Here is a 25,308-nt window from a genome sequence, read left to right on the forward strand (position 1 = left end):
TGGCTCCCTCTTCTGGCTATTTGTTGTAATTGCATAGAATTCAAAATTTACCTGAGTCTACAGGAGGAGTTCACTTCCAGAACAAAAATTTACAGATACTTTACTCACCCCCTTGTCATCCAAGATGTTTGTGTCTTTCTTTTTTCAGTCGATAAGAAATTATGTTTCTTGAGGAAAAACTTTCAGGAATTATCTTGTATAGTGGAGTTCAATGGTGCCCCCAAGTTTGAACTTCCAAAATGCAGTTTAAATGGAGCTTCAAATGGGTCTAAATGATCCCAGCCAAGGAAAAGGGTCAATTTGGTCAGTAGAGTTAGGGTATGTCTAAAAACTCCCATCTTGTTTTCTTCCCCAACTTCATTGTCATTGTCCTACATCACTGCAGAAGTACTGACCCAGTGTTTACAAAGGCAAAACAGCAATATAGGACAATTTTGACACTGAAGAAGATACGGGAGTTTTTTGACCTACCCTAAAAGTATGTAAATTGTCAAGTTGTTTAGAAAATGACTGATCATTTCGCTAGATAAGACCCTTCTTCCTTATGTTTAGAGCCATTTGAAGCTGCATTTTAAACTGAATTTTGGAAGTTCAAACTTGGGGGCACCATTCTTTACAACAGAAGAAAGAAAGACACAAACAGACAGAGGGGTGAGTAAATTATCTGCAAATTTTTGCTCTGGAAGTGAACTTTAAGATCCTGGCAAAGGTGAAAATAAGATTTTAGACACTGAAATGTATGCACACTTTGCCTCCAGGATTGTATATTTGCTCTATAGCATATAATCAGATTTTTTTTTATTCTACTGGTGAAAAAGCAATTTTCTTTAAAATGGTCATAAGTTTGGTCATTTTTAAGTCAGTTACATTAAAAAGTGTAGATTCATAGAGTTGAAATCTAAAAAATAAGACTGATTACCACTAGTTGGTCAGAATGGTTCTCAAAACAGGCTTATGAAACTGGCCCCAGTTTGACCATCTAGGGCAGGCAAACCAACTTATGCTGGTTTGTGAAAGGGTAGAATATGTTTTTTTCATTTAAACAAGGTCAACCAGCTTTAAATAACAACAACAACAACACACACACTTGCAGAACCAGGACAGTGGTTTTTACCCTTTGCACCCCCTAGTGGACGACAGAGATACTGTTGCTTCAGAGGGTACTGTACTTCTGTTTGTAAATAATTATTACAGTTGCTGCATTTACATGGACCCTAATCTGTTTGTACAATATTCAACATTTGAAGTGGGTCAAAAAAACAAAAACAGGTATTGTCTTGGTTTTAGGACAACTTTGATGAAAGGTTTTGATCCACTTCAAATGTTGACTGCTGTATTTCAGACTACCAGCACAGTTGGAATAAAAAGTCACACATAAACCTGACTGATCACTTTATTTAGCATTCATATGAACACATCGTGTTCAGATTCATCAGAATGACTTTCCAACCGAAACAAAAGGTGTCCATGCAAACATAGCCAGTTGTCCTTGATAATATGTTGCTGTAAAATAGATCCAAATTTGAAATAATCAGTTTAGGCAAGTCTTGTTGTGTGCCATGGATAAAGACAGTTGATTGTGAGTGTGACTCTCAAGTTTTTCAACCTGAGTAATGCATGAGAAGCCATTGAGATAAAAGAGTGACTCTTTCCAGTAAGACAGCTCAGTAGTTTCTTAAGGGGGTTTTGGTCTTGACTGTTCTTGCTCACTTCTTTGCACCCTTAGTGCACATTACATAATGCTGCTTGCTTTTGCTGTACTCTTTGACTGCAGGTGAAAACACCAAGCCATTAACAAGCTTCAACAGTGAGAGACTTAAGTAAACACTTGGTACTAGACTGCTTTAGCTCATCATGCCACTGCATATATTTGTCATTTCAGCTTTTTTTTATTTTTATTATTATTATTCAAAAGATGAAAAAAACTGAAAAACAAATTCTAGCACTAAAGCATGCAAGACAAATGTACATAACAAAATATGAACCACAGCCCAAACCAATAGCTTGAAACCTTAATCCAGAGGTAAGAAATTTGCTGTTGTATTAAGTCTCATATTGTCAGTGGACTGCATTTCTCGTTGATGCTTATAGTTCACAACCATTGCTGGTGCTTAACAGCACACTGCTCCTTTCTTTCTGATTGCTTCTGGAGTTCATTTGGATTTTGTCGTTCCACACATCTTTGGAGGAGCCTTCAGGTGAGGTTCGGACGCTCGAGAAGGACATGCTGACTTGCTTCTTGAGCAGTTTGAGTACCTTCTTCTTGTATCCCTTGCAGGCAAAAAAGTAGATGAAGGGATCCAGGCACGAGTTGAGATTCATCAGGCAGACGGTGATGTGAAGGGAAATCTGAAAGTCATGCAGTTCTGAGCAGTCTGGCTCATACCGCAGCTTTCTGATCATGTACTGTAGGAGGTCGACGTGATACGGGGTGTAGCACACCACGAATACGAGAATGACGGCGCAAATCACGCCGATGGCTTTGCGACTGCGACCCGACTTCTCTGTGAGTTTATTAGACTTGGCTAGGAGGCGGAGCTTGGAGCACAGTGCTGAATAACACACCAAGATGGTGATAACAGGGATGCCGAAGCCAAGCAACACAGCACCGATGAGCATGACAGGTAGGTTGTCGACTTTCTCAAAGTTGGGATACTCCATACACGTTACGTGACCGCTTTGCTCTATGCTCGTCATGGGCATTGACAGCAAAGGCAGGGTCTGCATCAACACAACGGCCCATACGGCAACACAGATGTAGCGCACCTTCTGAACCTTTCGGAATCGGGAGAATCGCAGTGGCAGCACCACCGCAATAAAACGATCCACGCTCAAACAAGTCATGAAGTTGACACTGGCATACATGTTGATGTAGAAAAGCAGCGCCACTGCCTTGCACAAACCCTCCCCCATCGACCAGTGGAACCCCTTGGCATAGTAAACCGCACGCAGGGGCAGAGCGAGCGAAAATAGGATGTCCGATATCACCAGATTGGCTGAATACAGAGTCGTGGAGTTGATTTTTTTTAAATTAGGCCAAATCACATGCAGAGCCAACAGGTTGCCGAGCAGTCCCACAATGCAAATCAGAGAATACACTACAGGCAGCAAATACTGTGCCCAACCACGATGGTCATACAGGTTGGAACAGGTGTCGGAATCATTGTGGGTGGTGTTTGAAGCTATTACCGTCTCCATGGGGTCAGTTATGAAATCTGAAAAAGGAAAACAGATACGTTACTACAGAACTGAGAAAAATCAGTCCATGCTTGTACCAAGTTATAATGTTGTTTCACTGAGGAAGTGCAACAAGTATGAGTCTTTTTTTTGTAACGGGCATACATTGCAGGCAAAGGAAATGGCATAGGCCACCTGTGGTTTCAAAGCACTCACTCGCCCCCAAACCCACTACAATAACGTTTTTATAGTATGTGTCAAATCATTTTTACGAGTGTGTACGGAAGTTTGTGATAGTGCTGTGAATGGCAAGGAAGTTTTATGTCAATCATCAATGCAAATGCAAAGACAGGAGGTCCAGACGAGCACCACGCTCCATTGGACCAGCAAAAGGTGTTTCCTGTCAGTCCGACAACTGCCTGAATTCTGCACCCTCACAAAGACCTTGACTAGAAAAACGTGTCTGAGTAGAACGCAGTTCTTTGTGATGGTGTAACTATGATTGTGTAATGGTTATTATACTTCTGCAAAGCATATATCCACTGTTTTTCTTTTTTAGGGACTATTTTAATTTGAAAGAAAGCTGTTTTTTTTTTTTTTTGAATATGCTGTTTAGCATGATTGTTCTTGTTCCAATCATTCATAATTGTCTCTCTGTATAGTAGCAACCATGCTATACATAGATTTGTAGTATGTTAATGAATCATGTGCCAGTATACGCAGTAATCACATGCTCAGCAAAACAACAAACTAGAATGGATATGTCAGCTTATATTAATTTAAATTCACAGAATTATTTCTACACACACATGTATATTATTAAATTTTAATATTATTAAGTTATTAGTTAAAAAATAAATAAACTACTAATTATAAATAAATTATTAATCATAATTAATCTGAGGCAAGAACCGGTCAAAACAGCTTCAAAATATTCAAACAAAGTGTGAAAACATATGCCAAGCAGTTTCCTAGAGTATTTATGATTCTTGTCTACTATTAGTACTATTTGTGTGATCCGTAAAATTTACATTTTAACATTTAAAGCAGTTCTTCACATCATTATTATGAAAGCATATGTACTTACCCACACTTTTTTGTACCCCAGTTTTTGTGCCTTTGTTGTGTCAAGTGGTCTGATCATTGCAGTGTCAGAAATGGCACCTCCTGGTCCGGCATTAACCACGCTTTCTAACACTCCCCGAATGAGCAATGAAATACTGTTTCCACTCTGCTTTTGTAACCATGACGACAACATAATTTCCTGTATTTCTGATCAAGATCTGCCCAGTTTTTTTCTTTTTCTCAGTAGTTCCTTTCAAGTGAGGACCTCTTGCTGTCACATGTTAATTGCCATCCTACACGTGTCCTTTGCGTTCAGCTGTGGTTTCAAAGGATAAAACACATCACGACTTGTTAAGGCTTACCTTAATAATTTAGCTGGGTTACTGAATTTGTGAAAATTGTGACAACTGGTAATAACATTAATAGAGAAAAAGACTTATTTATTTATTTATTTTAATATATATAAAAATATAAATATTTAGTTTTATTTATGAAATAGTATGGTAGAATTTTAGTGGATATTAAATGGCAAAATGTTTTAATGAAATGTGATATTTTGATTCTTTATCGCGCGGTTTACAGCATTATTGGGTGTGACAGTAGTTGTGAAAGTGCGCAGTTCTTCGTTCTATTGTTAGAAGTTGAAAATTACATCTGCAGGCTTTTGAAAGACTTCCCTGTTTAGTTTGAAACATCCCATTTGCACCTGTAGTCTTACGTTACAACCGCTTAAAACAAGGTTTTGATGAATTAATGAACACAAATGCCTGCTTTTTTTAGCTGTATGTAACCACAGTAGCTAGTTATGACAAGTAGCTAACTTATTTGTCATAAAAGTTGGGAATACAGGTTGCATGCCACAGTTTTGTTCTTCACTACTTTTATTTTCTAATGAAACACTGTTTCTGGCTGGATTTTTCTAAATGTACTGTAGATTAGTGTTGAGGTTGTACAGTATATCCCCAGTATTACATATAATGTTGATGATAACACACAGAGATATTCACAAAAAAGTATTTATTTTGAATTCATTGGTTTGAAATACTTTCAGAGGCTTTCTACTTTCACTAAACAGAAATTTGAAAGGTTATTTCCGGCTATGGCTGTCCCAAAAGGTACTATTTTATTAACTAGAGGATGTGGTTTTTGCTAAATCTTTCCATTTTTCCGCTAAATGCTCTTTAAATGTTATAACATCTGTTCATTTTATATGCAAATACTGTATAGCATTAAAAGTAATGACTAACTTATTCCCGTGAGGTCACCTATTGCCTAAATCTGAAGCACCTTGTTTTTTTTCATGTGGTGAGATGATGTTCAGAATTTTGTGCTTGCGTATGACTGGTTTAGGCTAAATGTCGGTGTGTATTGTGGCACGAGCACAAAAGTCTCTGAAATGTATGTGCTCTGTACAAAATCGCTACATTCTAACCGTTTGCATTCTAATTTTGGTGATTTGTTTAATATTCAGTTACAAATCTTCAAAGTCATCCGTCTTTGCCTTAAGGTTGTCAGCTTGTTCTCTAGCATATTTTGAACGTTCTCACACCACACCCTCAGTTGCTCTTCTATTTTTGATATTAATTTAAACAAAATATTCTGAAGGGTGAGATGTTTGTTTCACAAGGTAACCCTGTCTTTTGTGAAAATTAGTGCGATAAACAGGAAACCTGAGATTAAGTCATGGCATCAGTTTCAGTTGTCTGCAGATTGACCCGTTCCAGCAGCACTGCTGCATACACACCTGCTGCTTCTGCACGCACAAGAAAAACACATTTTTCAAATGTGTAAGCAGTAACATCTCACGTCTAGGGTAAGACATGTAGCTGTTAACTATTTCCCGTGGTGTTTTTTTATACACCTCAGGGTGGTTTTCACACCCGCTGTGGGCCTCCAGGACTCTCTAAAACTTACAGAATGCCACTGGCTTATTTTTATTGTTTCAGTTATATTTCATTATTTTAACTTAGTTTAGTCTGGAAGTTTGAAGGTTTAAACCCACTATAGGTTGATCCAAGAGCTGCTTAAGCATTACTCCTTCACACATTACTGCTGGAAGTTTGAATATATCAAAAATGTTCTGTAAAGTCACTGTGGACAAAGCACTCTACCTACATCACGTAGTGTTTCATGAATCTGTCTGTGTCTGAATGGAAAAACTGGACGACTCGATGAGTCAAAAACATATGAAAAGACAGACTGTGTCTGCTTGACTTCTAAACTGAGAGCTTTTCCTGTTAGAGCTGTTCCTATCAGAGTCATGTGTAAAACAAAATGCCAGTACTATTACTAAAACACTATGCCAATACAACATATTTTAAAAACAATTCCTTGCTGAACTTTTGACATAATATCATTTGGGCCACAAACACCACAGAGACTGGATGAATCCTAGCTCGATTTGTTTCATTTCTTAAGCACACTAGATAGAAGTTTCAGGTTTGACTCATAGCAGAAGAAAAAAAAGATAGCACCGTTGTTTTGAGTGTCAGCAATGCACTTGAAAGTTTTAACCAGACTTACCATCACAGAATCGTTCTTTTTAACAGACAGAGATGATACAGACGATGGTGTTTCTTTTCTTGTAATGCAATACAGGCTGTAATCAAATGTGATATGAATGTGTCTACTTTCAGTATATCTGAGTTAAAGGTTAACTGATTAACTGATTGGCAGCTGAGTCTGACTTTTTTTCAATGCAGACAGAAGTAGTAGTAGAAGTGTCAAGGACCAGTGAATTAATGATGTTAAAAAGAGGAAATCTATTTTAAATGCTGCTAAACAGCATCTTACATGAAATACTGTATACTCACTGTAGACTTTAAATACCAGGTTGCACTTCAGAGCTGCCTTAATTCTTTGTAACACACATTCAACAAAGTGCTGGAAACATTCCTCAGAGAATCTGGTCCATATTGACATGATAGCATTATGCATTTGTTGCAGATTAGTCGGCTGCACGTCCATAATGCGGCTCTCTCGTTCCACAACATACAAAAGGTGCTATATGGGATTTAGATCTGATGTCCATGGAGCTTTGTGAAATGGTGTTATGTTATCTTACTAAAAGCCATACTTAAGTAAAAGTACAGATATCTTACCAGAAAATGACTTTGGTAGAAGTTGAAGTCACCGTTTAGAATATTACTTGAATAAAAGTCTTAAGTATAGTACAATAAATATCACATACTTTAAGTACGAAAAGTATTTTTTTAAACTTAAACGTGCGAAAGTAAAAGTACAAGTAAATGCAAAATGGAAAAGAAGCAAATAAATATATCTAATGTTCATAAAGGAAAGGACGTGACGTGTGGCCAAGTATGGTGACCCATACTCGGAATTTGTGCTCTGCGTTTAACACATCCAAGTGCACACACACAGTAGTGAGAAGTGAACAAACACACACACACCGTGAACAAACACACACACACACACACACCGTGAACACACACCCGGAGCAGTGGGCAGCCATATTGCTATCGGGGAGCAGTTGGGGGATCAGTGCCTTGCTCAAGGGACTCACCTCAGTCATGGTATTTGAGGGTGGAGAGAGTGCTGGTTATTCACTCCCACCACCTTCAATCCCTGCTGGACCTGGGACTCAAACTCACAACCTTTCGGTTATGAGCCTGACTCCCTCACCATTAGGCCACAGCTGCCCATGGCTTAAACACCAAGATTGTGTATTTTTGTGTAAGAATAAGAACCCCTAATCCAGCACTTGGTGTCTTTCATTCCAACATAAGAAAACATTTCTGGAATCAGCATCTGAAACAGCATTTAGATGTATTTAAACAGTTTAATGTATCTCAGATGGGACATGGATGCATTTAAACTACAGTTACAGATGCATAAATAGGCGTAATGTTTTGTTTTTTAACATAAAACGTTGAATACTGATATTTGAAATAATTTAAGACATCAAAGAAATAGTCCAAATGTGAAATTAAAACCGCCAGTAGGTGACAGCACGTTACTGTTAATGAGTGAGTCATTGAGATTCAACCGATTCATTCAAATGGCTAATTCATTCAAGTACTGCTCACTGCAGAGCCCAGTGGCCTCCAGCTCCCCCTCTCTGGATGTCCAGCTCCACCTCTGTGTGAACTAATGGGTGGGGAAAAAAATGCGCAAAATTGAAGCAAAATTAAGCAAAAATTTGAGCAAAAACATTGAGCAAAAACAAAAAATTGAGCAAAAAAATTGAGCAAAAACAAACTATATTATGTCTAAAATGTAAGTCACTTATTGCTTTACTGAACTTGTATAAAATGATTATTAAATGTGTTATCATGCTGATATCTGCAGAAAAGAGGTACTCTTTGTGTGATATAGATTAAGCTACCTATATTAAATTAATAAATATAAAAAACATACAGAAGCATTTTTGCCGTCTACATTATAGAATGCCTGGAGTTTTGAGTTTTAATATACTAATAAATCAACGTGCGTGCACTTTGTTTGTGTGTGATTTGGTGATATAGCCTAATTTATAATGAGATCGCACATCATTACAACAACACTTACCATATTATAGCAGAAGATTTACTGTATATCGCACACCCCAAACTCGACTTGAGTGTAAAATAAAATTATCCGTGGTTGTGCGCGCTCTTGTTTGCATGTGAGCAAAGTTTTTTTTTTAGTAGTCTAATTTGCAAGCGTCAAACCGCTGATCCGTCAAACCTGCTTTCCTGCAGTCCGTGTTCTTCTGACTTCTGACTATTTTGTAGTAAGTAACGAATATGCTTCGAGGAAATGTATCGGAGTAAAAGTATACATTTTAATTAGAAAATGTAGTGGAGTAAGAGTAAAAGTAAAAGTTGACTGAAATATAAAAGCTCAAGTAAAGTACAGATGGACATGGTCAGCAATAATACTCAATAAAAAGTTTAAACAATTCTCCGTTTTTTACTTTGCTTTTCTTAGTTTTTTACTTCAAATCCTGAATGTTGCAACAGAACATTAACAAATCATTTTTATCCACAGAACTGCCACTCGCTGCATATTTTTTCATTCTCTGTAAACCCTACAGATGGTTTTCTGTGAAACCCCAGAGATCAGCATTTTCTGAGGTACTTACACCATCAGACACCACAACCATGCTACATTCAAAGTCACTTACTGTAAATCAGCTTTTTCCCCCATTCTGATGCTTGGTTTGAATTTGAGCAGATCGTCTTGACCATGTCTATATGCCTAAATGCATTGAATTATGGCCATGTGATTGGCTAAATACATATAGATATTTGCATTGATGAGCATTTGAACAGGTATGCCCAATAAAGTGGCCAGTGAGTGTAGATGATTTGCTTTTTGAAACGCAGTAATATGATTTTTTTTTTTTTTTTTTTTTTTTTTGAGTGTGTGTGTAGTACAGTTATTTTTTAAAATTTTCATTCTTGCTTTATAACCTTGGACCAAAAGACACAGTGCTGTATGAATGTTGAGATGTTTCCGCTAATGCCTTCCGCTGATGTAATGAGCAAGTTTGTGGGTTGTTTTCACACTTTTTTTTTTTTTTCTTTTTTTTTTTTCTTTTTTTTTTTTTTTTTTTGGTAACTGTAAAAAGTTGACAGCTCAAAATGTTTTAGTCATGTTCACAACATTTTTAATAACTTATTATTACAGAAAAACTTCCCTAAATAAGAATCACTCATCACTAAAAAAAAGAATCATTCGTAAAGATCATTTAATTCAATTTACATGAATGCCCCCACAAAGTCATAATTATGAGTGGGAATTTTTGTAATTTCTCTGAGCCCAGAGTTACTGAGTTAGGGCCATGTCAATGGAGAGAAAAAAAAATGGTGGATGCAAGAAATACAGCTTCCGTAGCTTCTGATAGTAAATTTGTTGAATTGTATTTGCAACAACACAAAATATTTGCATGTTCAAAATACTGTTGTATTTTATAATTAGAATACACAATCCAATTAACATCATCTTTATAAATTTAATGAAAAACATTAAAAGTTTTTGTTGTTGTTGTTGTTTGTAAAAACAAACAAACAAACAAAAAAAAAACATTTTGCTCTGAACAAAATTATAGTTCCCCCAGAATGAAAATTCTGTCATCATTTACTCACCCTTGAATTGTTCCAAACCTGTATTAGTTTCTTTCTTTTGATGAACACAAAAAACAGGATATTTTAAAGAATGTAACCAAACAGTTGATGGTCTCCCTTGACTTCCATAGAATTTTTTCCATTTTATAGAATTCGAAGGAGACCATCAGCTGTATGGTCAACCATTCTTTTTATATAGACATTCCTGGCTCTTCCAAACTTTATAATGGCAGTGAATGGGTGTTGATATTTTGAAGTCCAATAAAGTGCATCCAGTCATCATAAAAGTGCTTTACATGGTTCCAGGGGTTAATAAAGGCCTTCTGATGCGAATTGATGCATTTGTGTAAGAAAAATATCCATATGCATTCAAGATGCATTTCCGATCGTGTGCTTTTAGGGAGCGATAGTTTCCTTATTTCCTCATGACGGTCACAATCGCTGTCTCACAGGTCTGGGATGTAAACAAATGCATGTTGAGATGGCGTTTGTGAATGGGTTGCGCCCACGCTGCGTGGGCATGCCCATCATTACGCTCGGTCACAGCTTACATTAATATGTAAGCCGCCTTTGTGTTCTACCCTTTCCAGTTTGAGGTCGTTGGACTCCCGAGGCTGCATTGGCTGGAAGCATGGGAGACCTGAGGATTATAGTCTGGGTTGCTCCGCCGGGTCAGTCCCTTCAGAGGTCCGGCTCTTCTTAGTGGATTACCATTGAGTTTCTGAATGTTGATGCTGGTTCGTCCTAGTGCGAGCCTTGCATCTTGTTTAGTGCTCATGAGGAAGTTAAGATGTCTATCGCCGCATCAGTGGAGGGGCTATCGTCTTCTGATGCCTGAGATTCTGCTGAGCAGCTCCCCGTTGTGGTGGTTGCACAGCCAGGGTCTGAGGCTAAGTTGACCACCATGTTCCCCCCGGGCAGCCCCGACCGCTAGGCGGGAGGTTGGGTTCTCCGCCTTCCCCTGGGCGTTCGGGGTCTGACGATTGGTTTCCGGCATCGGACACGGCTCTTGTTGCGTTCTTCCCTGGTGCCTTTCCTCCTGGAGATTCATGAAGAGCTCAGCTACATGTTTGGCTCGTCCCCCCCGCACTTCCCTCGCGGGTGGGGGTGGATTGAGAACACGTTGACGTCCTCCAGTGGAGTGTGCGACTGCGGTGTATTCATGCTCGCGAGCACCGCCACCTAGTGGGGCTGTCCGTGCTTCTCGCTTTAGCCTGTAAGCGTCTGCCAGCCCTGGCTGTATAGCGGGGCTCGCAGCGCTGCAGGCCATGCCACCTCCGCTCTGCACTCTATGGCCCTCCTGCTTTATATTAGGCCATAATTCTGTTGTGCACAAGGGAAGTTCTGACTCAAGGTTGATGCAGGAACTGCGTACGGTGACTGAAAAGTCTCGGTGCAGTCCCTCGGTCAGGTGATGTCCATTTTTGTGGCCTAAAAGTGCTATTCTGGCTGAACCTAGTGGAGATATGCGACACTGACAAAGCTTTCTTGGTGTCCGTCTCTCAGGCCAGTCTCTTTGGCGACCCAGTCCAGGACTTATCCCAGCGGTCTTGGGCAGTTCACACGCAGCAAAAGAACTTGGAGTGCCCATGGAACGGCCGTGTGTCTTGTCTGCCTGTCGTCGAAGGCGCCCCCCCGGTGGCCCCAACAGGAATTGCTCCACTCCCCTTCGGGGGCATTGAGCTGGCCACACCTAGGGGGCACAGTCTGCCATTGGGTTGCCTTGCATGAAGCGGGGCTTCCTGAAAGCAGACTACCCAGGGATTAGAGGATTGCTTTGGGAATACCCTTGGGAACAACAATGGTGTTCTCCACCACTGACCTACGGGTCAGCAGGTACCCACCCCTTCAATAAAAGAGCAATTTTCTCTATGTCCTTGGGTTTCTTAAAACATGATGTGTTTGTCTGTGAGTGATGCAGGTCTTCCTCACAACCAGGCTCAACACATGGTCTCGCCGTCTAACTAGGGATGCAGGACGTGTCGCTTCCTCGCACTCTAGTGGAAACAACGCAGGATCATGGATCAGGTAAGTGCTACTTTAAAAAAAAATAAATAAAAATTGAGCCATCCTTAAAAAAAAAAAAAAAAAAAAGGCTGGTTGCTCTGCCGCAGGGATGTTTGTACCGTTCCTATAATCCCTATTTTAATGCAGGCAGCAGCTCGGTTACTAGTTCTACCTAGCCTGTTTGCAGGTCGATTTGGTCGGTCCATACATCCAAGAAAAGTGGCGGGCTTCGCCCTGTCCTGGTTCTTGAGTTCCGAATCGGCCCCCTCTAAAATCGGGCTACCATTCGGGTGGCTGATACAGAAACACATGTTTCTGTTCTTCTGCACCAGGATTGGGTTACAGCTTCGACCTGAAGGATGCGTGCTGTTATGCTCTGATTGCCCTGACGCAGATCGTTTTCCAGCCTGCTTTAGGGGTCAGACGTATCAGTACAGATCTCCCCTCGGCTTCCCTACTTTTCGGAGTGATTGTTTCTCCGCATTTTACAAATTTGCGGGGGGTAAAAATACTCCTGGATCCTCAACTATCTCTACAACTGAAGTATGAAGACTTTGTTGGACGTATACGGGAACTTGGTGCATTCGCACATCAGTCACGGAGACTTCGGGTCAACCGGGAGAAGGGTGAGCTCTTGAAAAAAAAAAAGAGAAATGCTGAGCTCCCTCTTTTCTCGGTATGGAGTTGGATCTGGTCGAGACATGTTAGCTGAAAGAATTGGTTCTGAACTGCCTGATTCTACAGTCACAGGACAGCGGTCCCTCTAAACGTTCAAAGGCCTGAGGCATATGGCAGCCGTAGTTGCGGTTGTCCGCTCAGCTGTTCCATGTGAGATCGCTGCAGCGCGGACTACACGACCGGATCCTGAGATGGGCATGGCACTATGGCACACTGTGGGTTGGAAACCCCTAAGTGTTGCCACCTTCTCAGCCACCGGTTCCTACCGATGCTGCAGGACAAGCGCACACTAGTCCACAGGACACCATAGCCACGGTAGCGTACACCTACCCTACCACAAACCCTGTGCTAGATCGGAGGGACAAGGAGTAGGTTCTCTGGTGCGTCTTACTGACCCACCCAAACCTGGGTTGCTGACACTCATTCTCCTCGTGACAGCCCCTCCCAAGAAGATTCCCCTGTAGAAGACCCTTCTTCTCAGGATGGGCACAGTCTGGCACCCGCATCCCGATCTGTGGACCTGTACGTCTGGTTTCTGGATGGGATGCAGTAAGACCTCACTGGCCTTCTCAGGCCGTGGCAGACATTATCACTTAGAATGGTGCCCCCTCCATGAGGCAGGCATACACTCTGAGGTGAGATCTTTCTGTTGTATGGTGCTCCATTCGCCGAGTTAACCTGAGATGCTCGGTCAGAGTTGTGCTTCTCTTCTTGCAGTTGGAGCAAAGGATGTTCTCTCCGCTGTAATGTTCATCATGGCCATCTCGGCATTAAAAAAAAACGATCCAGTGGATGGTCGTCCCTAGGGAGGCATCACCTGACTGACAGGTTCCTGAAGGGTGCAGGGGGATAAGTCCCCCTAGGATTGCACCGCACCCGGAGCATTAGATGCTCCGAGCAGCTCTTGTTTGCTTACGGATCAGCAGACGGGGAATACTGTCCTCAAGCAGAGGTTGGCCATTGGGTGGAAATAGGGCCTCACCTCAGCTTCTTAGTGCCAAGGTGAGCTGTGCCCCCTGGGAGTCGAGTCCACTCTATGAAGAGTTACTTCTCCTAGGCGTGGTGCACAGCGCCTCTGCAGCAGACATTTTAGGAGCTGCGGGCCGGGCAACACCCATCATTGCGCAAGATTCTTCTTGCGCTGAGCTGTGTGTTGCGGGTAACTCAGATAATTGGCGGGAGGACAGCTCGGTGTCGACTGGCTGCGCCATTCCTTACGGATCCGTGCGCTTCTCCCAGTTGTTCCCCTCTGTGAATTCTGGGTCCTCCATAGCCCCACAGTCCAGATTAGAGCGGAGTAGTCCGTGACTGTGCTCCGACAGGGGGTCTCCTTCGCCCCCTGAAGGTTGTGGCATAATCTCTTAGTATTTCTCCATGGTTATTCACTGTGTTTCTCCTAATATCCTTAAAAAAAAATATATATATATATATATATATTTTATTGTACTAGTCTCTACATGGCTTTAAATTTCGGCATTGTGCTCCGCCCCCCAACGGTTGCTTCAGATACCTGGCTCCCTTGGTGGGCTCGTTATCTGGCTTACAAGGCGTTGGGAACGTTATGTGTTGAGCTTCATTTGTCCTGACACACTTGCCTGTCAGCATTTGTTCCTCAACTACGTAACGCGGATCAGGATTGTGGCGTTTTCCAGAGGGACCCCAAATAAGTCAGTATTGACATAACGTTGTAGAATACGACTGAAGGGGAACGTCTCGGTTACAACTGTAACCCTCGTTCCCTGAAGGAGGGAACAGAGACGTTACGTCCTCCTGCCACAATCCTGCACTGCGCTGAATGCCGGGATGTGTCTCGGCTCCTCAGCATAAACCTGAATGAGTGGATGCATGCCGCCATCTTATATACCCATATGTACGGGGGAGTGGCTTAGCATGCAAATTCCACTCGCCAATTTCATTGGCTTTTTCTTCTTAAGTTTGGAGGTGATTGGGCTCCCAAGTAGGACCCCAAATACATCAGTATTGACGTTACGTCTCTGTTCCCTCCTTCAGGGAACGAGGGTTACAATTGTAACCGAGACGTTTTCCATTTGTGTAAACAAAACTTTGTTCTTGTGAAACTAGCATATTTTCACCAGAGTTTATGCTACATCTACATCATCCACGGGAATGACACTCTCTTGTGAACATGCGTATGACAGTTAGTGGAAGCTAGAGATTATGGTTTACTAAGTTTTAAATATGGATATTTTTCTTACACAAATGCATTGATTCGCTTAATAAGGTGGAGTTTTTGTGGGCTTCAAAATATCAACACCCATTCACTACGATTATAAAGCTTGGAAGAGCCAGGACATCCAATCCAGTAAATCCAATTATATTCATCTGAAGAAGAAAATCATATACACCTGGGCTGATAGGTTAATTTTCGCTTTTGGGTTAACTATTCCTTTAAAGGGGTCATCAGATGCAAACTTCACTTTTACATGTTGTTTGAACATTAATGTGTGTTGGCAGTGTATGTACAAATCTACCCTATAATGATAAAAAAATTTTTTATTTATCACCATTTTAATTAATCTGTAAAAATAATATCCCCTTTTTCAAATCGGTGTGCCGTCACACCGACAGAGGCCGCTCCCTGGATGGTTGATTGACATGAGCGTCTTACCTCAGATCAGCTGTAACAGTCCAACCTCCATTGTTTCGATGCCGGAGCAGGGATGTAAGTTAGACAAGAATATCTCAGATTGAGCGATTGAGGTGTTGTGTTGCTGGATGTAATAATGAACATAGTGGTCGTTATTTACTCCCGACATCTGAGCCGCTGTAGATGCAGTGGATTACGTTTATTTGTGAAGGGAATGTGCCCTCCGATCTACGTAAATGCGTCTATGTTCACACAAATCATTTGTGATCCACCTTCGCCTACAGCAGAAGTGAGTATAAGGGTTTTTTATGAATCTCTGCAATCACCTTTCCTAATAACGTGCTAGTTAGCAAGTTTCACGGCTAAACGCGCTAAATGTGGCTAAAGTAAACAATCTCTCAGAGCAGCTTGTCACTCCACAGAGAGAAGAGAGAGGTGGGGCAAGCAGAGCTCATTTGCATTTAAAGGAGCAATCCATCAGAATGGGATGATTTTTGCAGAGCTCATTTTGACAAGGTAAAAAGAGTGTTGTTTTACACTGCCATTGAGAATTTTTAACCAAAGTATATTATAGACTTTTCATTAAGATCCTAAAGAATCATATCAACTTGTGGAAAATGGGCATCCAATGACCCCTTTAAGGATGAGTAATTGATCACAGAATTTTCCTTTTTTGGATAAACTATCCCTTTAATATCATGATTATGACTTCCAAACTCATAAATACAAACTTTCCAGGGACTTGAATGTACCGTAAGTGTATAGATGACGTAACTCTTATAAATACATTTTTAATATGTATGCTATAAACAATTCTGAATAAAAATATATAAGTGCTAATGATAAGGTATTATCTAAATGTGGATAAACTCGGCACCAAACCTGTTTTTGAAATGACAGTTTTATTAATGTTAACTAGGTTTCCACAGTAAATAAGTCTAATAATAAAAATGACAAATTAAAATGCATACGCTGCAAAAATAAATTCCATATGTAATAGTAAAATATGAAACATTAAAGTAACACATGAGCACTAGTGGTAATAATAAGCTTTTTCATGCGCTAATAACTTGCACATTAGTTATCAAACTAGCATGCTCCGCAGCCTGTCAGCGCTGCCTTCAACACCAGAAATGTAATGTTGCTTATAAATGCTAACTGGTCTAAACTTGACTATTGTTTTTCTTTGGAATCTGATTTTTTCTTTAGATTAGATCAATGAACTTTCCAAATAAATTTTGTTAAACAAAATTGAAGTTGTATCTTTTTTATTATTGTACATTTATATCCAATACATGTGCATAATGGAGGCAAAGATAAGATTGCAACACCAGCAGGAAGTTAGAACTTGTGGTAAGGATGTTCTTGCTGACTTCACACAACTGGGTGTAGGGTTAGCTGGCACACACACACACACACACGTACACAAAACATGTTTATCCAGTATCCAGATACTATACCATTTTGTGGAACATGGAACTTTTGCTGTCATTTACAGATATCCTGCAAGATGAAGTTGCTTATTTATGCCAGTGCTGTTGTAAATACATTTTTAAATGACTATATATCTCCCCTGACTGAGTTTTGCTTTCATGTTTGTGAAACACGGCTATATGAACGTTTGGTCAATGAGTTTTTAGATATGGTTAATATGGTATGATTGATTTGCAGCATTGCCATTGTTTGTCGAGGGTTATTGTAGTTGTCATGGCTGTGAGGAGTTCTTATCATCTTGTCATACGCATTCAGGAAATGACTGTTTAACAGAAGGTTTCTACTAACTTTATTTTGCTTTGGTTGCTTCCTGCCAAACAGGCTAGTAGGTGCCATCCCCATTCCCCTCGACGAGGGCTTCCCCTGCTTGAGTCTGTCTTGGTTCGTAATATACAAATAAATTGAAAGTTATTTTGCTTTGCTCTTTCCTTGAACATATTGTGACAGATGAATCACCTGATGACTGTGGTAATTTGGGGAAGTGATATGGAATTTTTTATTTGAAAGCCCCTCTTTTTGGGCTATTTAAGACCAAATCAAGGTTGCAATGTGATGGTTTTTTTTTGTTTTGTTTTGTTTTTTTTAATGTATTTAGTTACCACTTGTAGTACACTAAAGTGCACTAGTGTATGAAAGATGGGATTAAGTGCACTACAAGTGGTAACTAAATACATTTTTTAAAATACAGAGTTAGTATGTTAAAAGCACATTTAAGTTCATATTTATGGTGTTCCAAAATAGCACAGTTGAGTACACTTACATGTTCTTAAGTTCATCTTAAGAAGTACTAAAGAATAAGTTTTAGTATATTAACAAAATTAGTGCATGAAAATAGGGGAAGTTAGGAAATTCACCTGGGAAGTTATTTTTTGAATAATAACAGCAATATTTTTTTTTTTTTAGTTCATTTGATTTGAACAGCCCCTTATTTCCATATTAATCTAATATGATTTTGGCCACAATAATTGGTACCCAAAATTTGCTGTGTTTAGTCACAAGATGGCAGTAATGCACCATTATTGCATTTTTAAGATTCAGCAGAATTCAGGGATGTTATATGTAGCATGAGCCAAAATGCATATTTAGTGTTTATATTCATTTATCTACATATTGGAAATCCATTAATTCTAAGACAGGCTTGATATGATTTCAAGACTTATATCAGGGGTGGCAAAACTCAGTCCTGGAGGGCTGGTGTCCTGCAGAGTTCAGATCCAACCTGCCTCAAGACAAGTTTTTAGCATGCCTAGTAAGAGCTTGATTAGCCGGTTTAGGTTTGTCTAATTGGGGTTGGAGCTAAACTCTGCAGGACACCGGCCCTCCAGGAGCTTTATATCATAAATCATAAACATTGTATAGCTGTCTAACTACGAAGTAAACTATAAAGTCAACCAGAGACTGTATATGGCATACTGGAGCTGGAAATAGGATGGAGGCTGACTTTAAGAATAGTTCACCAAAAATGAAAGTTTGCTGAAAATTGACTCACCTTTGGGCCATCCAAGATGATCTTGTTTCTTCATCTGAACAGATTTGGAGGAATTTTGCAGTACATCACTTGCTCATCATTAGATCCTTTGTAGTGAATGGGTGCTGTTAGAATGTTAAAAACATCACAGTAATCCACAAGTAATCAACAAGACTCAGTTCATCAATTAATGTCTTGTGACAAGCTGCATCTTGGATGGCCTGAGTGTAAGTAAATGTTTGTTTTTGCATGAACTATTCCTTTAATTTTACATTCTGATTTGTAGATATAAAGCCATGAGCAGCAGCACCAGTAAATAATAAATAATATAGATGTAAAAGTACTTTTTGTGTAAATACAAACCCCTTGACCTCATTTTTATTGTTGCCACATGGCTCCAGGATGTTAGCAGTAGAAAGCATTTCCCCTTTTGCATATTTAATTTCTCAAATCTCTTTCACATATCAGATAACAGGTCTCCCTATAGTAAGCCACACTTTTGTCTTTTGTGATTCGTTTGATTAAAGTATGTCGCTTTTCTTATCTCTGTCTATGAATTATACATACAAAAGCTATTTTTACTTATTCAGCCCTGTGTCTGCAGTGTTAAAATGTGTATGAGTAACCTTTTTTCTTACTATTCTTTACTACAGCATTTTGCATGTTTATATATGTATACAGTATGTGTATATATAATTACTTCATCAGCAATATATACGCATAATAACTTTTGATGCAGAAATTTTACATTTGGGTTCAAAAGTGCACAATAGTAGTGTGTGTTAAGGGTTCCAACCAGAATGCCACAGCTTCCTAAAACAAGATAATGTTCACATGACAAAAGCTGAGAACTTCTTCATAAATGCCCACAGCACGTGAACAAAAATACAAAACACTTTGTACCAAAAACAAGGTGGAGTTTTATAACGGTGTGAGGCTGCATGCAGTCAGGTGCAATATAGACTTTAGTCAGAAAACATGCCATATTGAATTTTACATGGATAAAACGAAGACTGTGACGGATAGAGTCAGTTTGTTTTACAAAGATTTTTTTTTTTTTTTGGAAGGATTTTTTTTGTTTTGTCAGCTTAACAACTGTCATGTTAACCACAGTACAATTTATTGAGCACACTACACTTCCTCTGTCCCTTACAGCTTTTTGTTTTATTTCCTGTCAAACATGAAGTATAATGCCCCCCTGACTAAGGTCTATGACTTCCAGGCTGAATGGGGAAGTTCTGTAGCAGAATATTAGGCAGTCTGTCACAGGATATGTTAAACTCAATGAATCTAAATTAAGGCAATAAAACCTACATCCATTCATATTTTTTAAAGGTCACTAGTAGGGCTGTCACAATTCCTCAGTTCAATACGAGTACTCCATTTTTAACAATCCCTGATTGCATTTTTCCCTTTGTCATAACCGGCAAAATACAATAAGTGGTGCCTTCGATGGACGAAAATCCATGAAACATTAATTAAACATTAATAGTCCGTTTCCCAAGGCTGCATAATAATATTAAACACATTTAAAAATCATCATAAAGCATAATTATATTGTGAATTCACAAACGCTACAATTCAATTAAATAAATATATGTGATCCAGGTTTAATATATGAGCTTTAATTATTTACTAAAGCAATAAGCCCCAAGAAGCTGCGGTTTACGGTGAATTTTTAACAGCTAAGGGGCGTTGTTAGGCATGACGTGAAGCATCCAAATACTTCCATATACTTAGTAAGCTTTCACAAAATAAAACAGAGGAAATAAAGTGTAATGATATTATTACCTAGTTAATAATATAGTTCCTCAGAAACTGTTGCGGTTGCAACAAAGTGGTTGCCGAGCAACAGACAGATTTAAACAAAGGTGTATGTTCGTAGAGTAATTTACAATGGCTTGAAACACAGCTCAGTCAATCAGAATCAAGGACCGGAAGTATCTGTTTTATAAATTGAATTATGTCCATCTCAGAGCGGGCTCCGTTCACAGTAAATTCTGCTCCACACAAACTGTTATCATTTTTATGTGTGGACCATCTCAAATTTGCAAGGTAAGTCATTTATAAACCTACACAAACACAGGAGAATACATCAATATCTTTCTTAATATGCTAACTGTTCATCGCAATTTAAAAATTAAACTTTAAACCCTTGCCCTGACTTTACATGTTTCAATGCCCACATATTTAAGAAATTACACTGGCTGTAGCATTTCTGTTGTAAAAAAAAAAAAGGCCAAATGTTAAAGATTTAGTGGACATTTGAATTAAATGTTTAGTCAATATTAAACCGTTAAAAACAGTCGTCAGGTGGTTGGCGCCCTCTGCAGTCGTTTTTTATAATGCAAAAGGTATATTTGTTATGTTTATAATACATTATGTATTTTAACAGTTTTGTTCACAGAAACCATATGTTTACTTGCTTTTGATACTTTATTTGAACTAATTATTATTGCATCATTGCTGTTATATATGTATTTTACAGGCTATTGTTCGCTAAGGTCTATTTTTGTTACAACAACAAATAAAAACTATTGGAATTATCTGATTAATGATCAGAATAATCAACCGATTACTCGATTACCACAATCTGTATGAGCCGTAGTCACTAGGATTTACAAGATTTATGGCTATTTGGATAAGAAAAAAATGTTATTTCGATTACCTCGCCAAGATCCTCTCTCAGTAGAAGAGGTTGGGGCATTAATTTCTTACATACTACATGCAGTATTGCATACTAATATGCCCATTTATGTGTAAAATCAAAAATAAACAACAACGTCAGAAAAACTAGGGGATGAAATGAGTGATGTGAACCGTCACAACCAAAGTTTGTTTCATTTTTATGCATCAACTGGGGCTAGCTTACCTGACACAGATTATACCACAATAAAAGACTAGCATATAAAAAAATGAATCAGACCATTTTTTTCTCTTGTTCTAACTGGGGATAGGGCATTATGGTGGACGTGTAAATGCAGCAAACCACTGTTACTCATTCTCAGATGAAGAGGATGTTGGCAGACAAATAGCTAAAAACATCCGGTTGAATTAAGGGTCAGAGATGAATTAGAGTGAAAAATATTAAAGGAAAATTTAAAATAAATTACTCATGAGATCCGATTAACATAATGTGGTGCAAAAATTGTATTCATTTGACACTTTTTGTTGCCCGTGACTGTGTTGTACCACATATTTTGGAAAAATAAATGTTGTTGGTGTGTGGTGAGGTTGAGAAAATGTCACGTTTTTGCCCCATTTAATGCTTTAGATACTGTGTATTTGTAATTGTTAAGTTCAAATTATGTTCTTTAAGTATATATTCTCTACAAAGACAATTTTACCACCCACACTGCTTGACACCTACATCCTTGTGTTTTGTAGGTAGCTATATGCTTGCCACATTCTCCGCTTTTTTTTATAGATGCGTAGCTTCATGGAATACACAACAAAGTCTAGCAAACCACCTGTCGCAGCTAAAAAAGACACCTCGTGTCTGTGGTTATGTTGATATCCTGTTCTGAAGTTGAAATTAAGCAGGAAAAAGAACACTGCTGCCATGTGTGTGTTTAACACCCACATGCTCCCATCAAACACGTGCAGGCGTGCGCTTTTTGGTCCCACGCAGAAGATTGTGATGGTGAAGTCATCGCCGTTTCGTAGTAACTCTATTTCAGTTGAGTTGTCAGCGTGAATCAAGTGGCATGACATTCTAAGAAATGCTGAGATGTGATTCTGGTTATAGATAAATGGCTTCTTGTTGTGGTGCTCAGAGGCTTGTTGTGCATTCCCAAGAGTTGATAACTAAATGGCAAATTAGGTCATCAGAAACATTTTTCTCATTTGTTGCAGTGCTGTGTAGGCAGCAGGAGATGAAAAGTGAAATAAAACACAACAACATGTAAATGAACCTCTTTAATTGATATTCAAAAATAGCACAGCTTACATAAGCTTTAAATTCCCAAATGGAAAATGCTGTTATAGGGGTCGCTCAAAATGTTTACATGCACATTGTGAGCATCTTTAAAGCAAAACACAATATTTACACAGCAGCTTACAGAAATGTCAATAGGTATTAACATACACCTACATAATCATTCGTTCTTACTCAGAATAGTCTTCTAGCCTCCTTGACCTTTATGTGGGACTTTTCCAATTAATTAATTATTCCTAAAGGGCTAGTTCACTCTAAAATGAAAGTTCTGTTATCATTTAGTCACCCTCGTGTCATTCCAAGAAGACTTGGATTAAATCGCTTGATTCATTTGAATTTGAATTTAAATTTTCTTGGATATCTTTGTTTGTGTTGTGAAGATGAACAATTTTCTCATGAGTTTGGAACAAGAGGGTGAGTAAATGATGACAAATTTTGTCTCTGAATTTCAATAGACCTTAATGGCAGGCCTATATGACTAAGTAAAAAAGAATCCAACAGCATGTTGATTATTTAAAGAAATATATTACACAAACAAGTGAACATTGTTTAGTTAAAAATGCATATGAATGACAAATGCACATGTTAGATTCATATTCAAATTCATAATGACCACAGAAAAGCTAAATGGCAACAAAATGTCAAGTGGTCGTATTATGTTAGATAATGTAAATTCACACAAAATGTGGTTTACACAAAAATCCCAAAACAAAAAGATAGATTCAAAAACCATCAGTGATGGGAAATGGTATGCCATTTGCTCAGAAATATAAGGTATGAAACTCTGCACTCTACAGCTATCCAACCGCATTTTCACACGTGTGAACAGACATTTCCTCTGCAGTTTGCACTATCAGATTTTTCTTTGTAAAATATATTGTCCCTCATGTGTTACTGCTGCTGTTCTCCTGCATGCTCCTGGAGGATGCCGAAATGGAAATGTAGCTCTTGAAAAGACTCAAGACTCTATTTTTATACGTTTTGATGGCAAAAAAGTAAATAATAGGGTCAATGCAGCTGTTAAAGTTCATCATTGCAACGGTTACCTGCAGGAACATTTTCAGAGTCTTTAACTCCTCACAGGAAGGCACGTTGTACAGCCTTCTCACTGTAAACTGCATGACAGTGATGTGGTAGGGACTGAAACACACTACGAAGCTCAGCAGAATGAGCAGGATCATATTTTTGGCTCTGCTGTTGCTGCCAGACTTGTTGGTCACCGGGTTTTCCTTGGCCGTCCTGTAGAGCTTGCAGCTGACCCGACTGTAGCAGCCCAGGATGAGCCCCAAAGGCAAGCAAAACCCAAAGAGGCAACCTAACAAAAGACCATATGCCATATTGCGGCTATCAAAATTAGAGAACTCCATGCACGTTCGATGAGTGGTTCTGTCTTCCAGGGTGCTCTTGAGGAGCAGAGGACAAGTCTCGAGAAGCACCACCACCCATACCAGAATGCAGACACCTCGGACGACTTTGGTTTTCCTCAGTCTTTGACACCTCTGACGGTGCAGCATGGCCAAATAGCGATCTACGCTGATGCAGGTCATGAAGGCAATGCTAGCATAGGTGTTGCAGTAGAAGATCATGGCAGTCAGCCGGCACAAGAAATCTCCAAAGGGCCAGTCGAAGCCTCGGATGTAGTAGGTGATCCTGCCGGGAAGAGCCAGGGTGAAGAGGGTGTCGGAGATGGCCAGGTTGATCAGATATATCGTGGTGGAGTTCATCTTCTGCTTCTTCTGACAGGTGATGAAGAGGACCAGACTGTTACCTGCCACGCTGATGACAAAAACCAGGCAATAGAAAATGGGAAAGATAATCCGAGTAGACTCCTTGTAGATGAAGACATCGCAAGTCTGGTTTGTGCTGCTGTCATTCACTGGCATTGTCTGTTGTGGATGTTGATCTGCCACGTTCCTGTTAACAAGACAAAACATTTGCTTCATGTTTAAAAAATGTTCAGTAGAATGAAGTGTATATATATATGTATATATATATATATATACATGAAGAGTTCAGATGCAAAACCAGCTGAAAGCCATCTCAGTCAAAAATGAGGTAATGATACTGAGTGAATGCTCCTGACACATAGTGTACATCCATCAAATACTTTTACTTCAAACTCACTAAATTCCACCCTTAGCCCAATCAGAAGTACCAGTACTTACATAGAAACCTGCGCAAAGTAGCCAGAAAGAAATGCTGATTTTAAAGAAGTACATCAGATGGATTTACAGCCTTTTGCATCTGAACTCTTTATATATATACTTTTGAAGCACAGTGTTTTCAAATTTCAAAATCAAATTGTGATCCAAAAGAGTGCACATCAGTAATTGTCTGATACTCACAGCAAGCTTGAAGGTCTGTCTCTCTTTGAATTGGATTGTGATGTTACTGAGTTAGTGTTTTTTGCTTAATTACTTTAAAAGGATCCCACCCCCTTGAACCTGATTGGTTAAGCTCAGCTGGGGTTAGATATGATATCCTGTCCCTCTTAGAGTCAGATGGTAATTAAGAAACATATTTTTTTCCTTTTCACGTCTTTTTTTTTTTTTTTTTTTTTTTTTCCCTTCAGTTTTAATTACTATAATTTGTATGTTTTTTTTTTAAAGCTATATTATATAAGTACTGTTTGCCATTTACAAATTCAGAGAAATTCCAGCTAAAATCTACTAAAGGTTTCAGTAGTCATGATCTCTATAATCTTAAATGTCAATGTACATACTCATTTTTTCATTAATAACAGGCAAGAAACATGCTACACCTGCGATAATAGCCTACCTCTTTTATGGTTATTACAGCTCACGTA

At 39.1% G+C, this 25,308-nt stretch overlaps 2 protein-coding genes across 2 annotated transcripts; both read right to left on the reverse strand.

Moving 5' to 3' along the window:
* Positions 1 to 1,375: 1,375 nt before the first annotated feature.
* On the reverse strand, positions 1,376 to 4,558 carry gpr183a (G protein-coupled receptor 183a). The gene is made up of 2 exons (XM_051120147.1): positions 4,265 to 4,558; positions 1,376 to 3,215 (listed from the first exon to the last, which is right to left on the reverse strand). Exon 2 carries the CDS (start codon positions 3,196 to 3,198, stop codon positions 2,086 to 2,088), a length of 1,113 nt encoding a protein of 370 aa, XP_050976104.1. The 5' UTR covers positions 3,199 to 3,215; positions 4,265 to 4,558; the 3' UTR covers positions 1,376 to 2,085.
* A 17,929-nt stretch (positions 4,559 to 22,487) lies between these two features.
* On the reverse strand, positions 22,488 to 24,876 carry si:ch211-184m13.4 (uncharacterized protein LOC798560 homolog). Its single transcript, XM_051119327.1, has 2 exons — positions 24,848 to 24,876; positions 22,488 to 24,416 (listed from the first exon to the last, which is right to left on the reverse strand). Exon 2 carries the CDS (start codon positions 24,383 to 24,385, stop codon positions 23,387 to 23,389), a length of 999 nt encoding a protein of 332 aa, XP_050975284.1. The 5' UTR covers positions 24,386 to 24,416; positions 24,848 to 24,876; the 3' UTR covers positions 22,488 to 23,386.
* Between the last annotated feature and the right edge of the window lie 432 nt (positions 24,877 to 25,308).

This window comes from Labeo rohita, chromosome 9 (genome assembly GCF_022985175.1).
Source record: "Labeo rohita strain BAU-BD-2019 chromosome 9, IGBB_LRoh.1.0, whole genome shotgun sequence".
Lineage (NCBI taxonomy): Eukaryota > Metazoa > Chordata > Actinopteri > Cypriniformes > Cyprinidae > Labeo > Labeo rohita.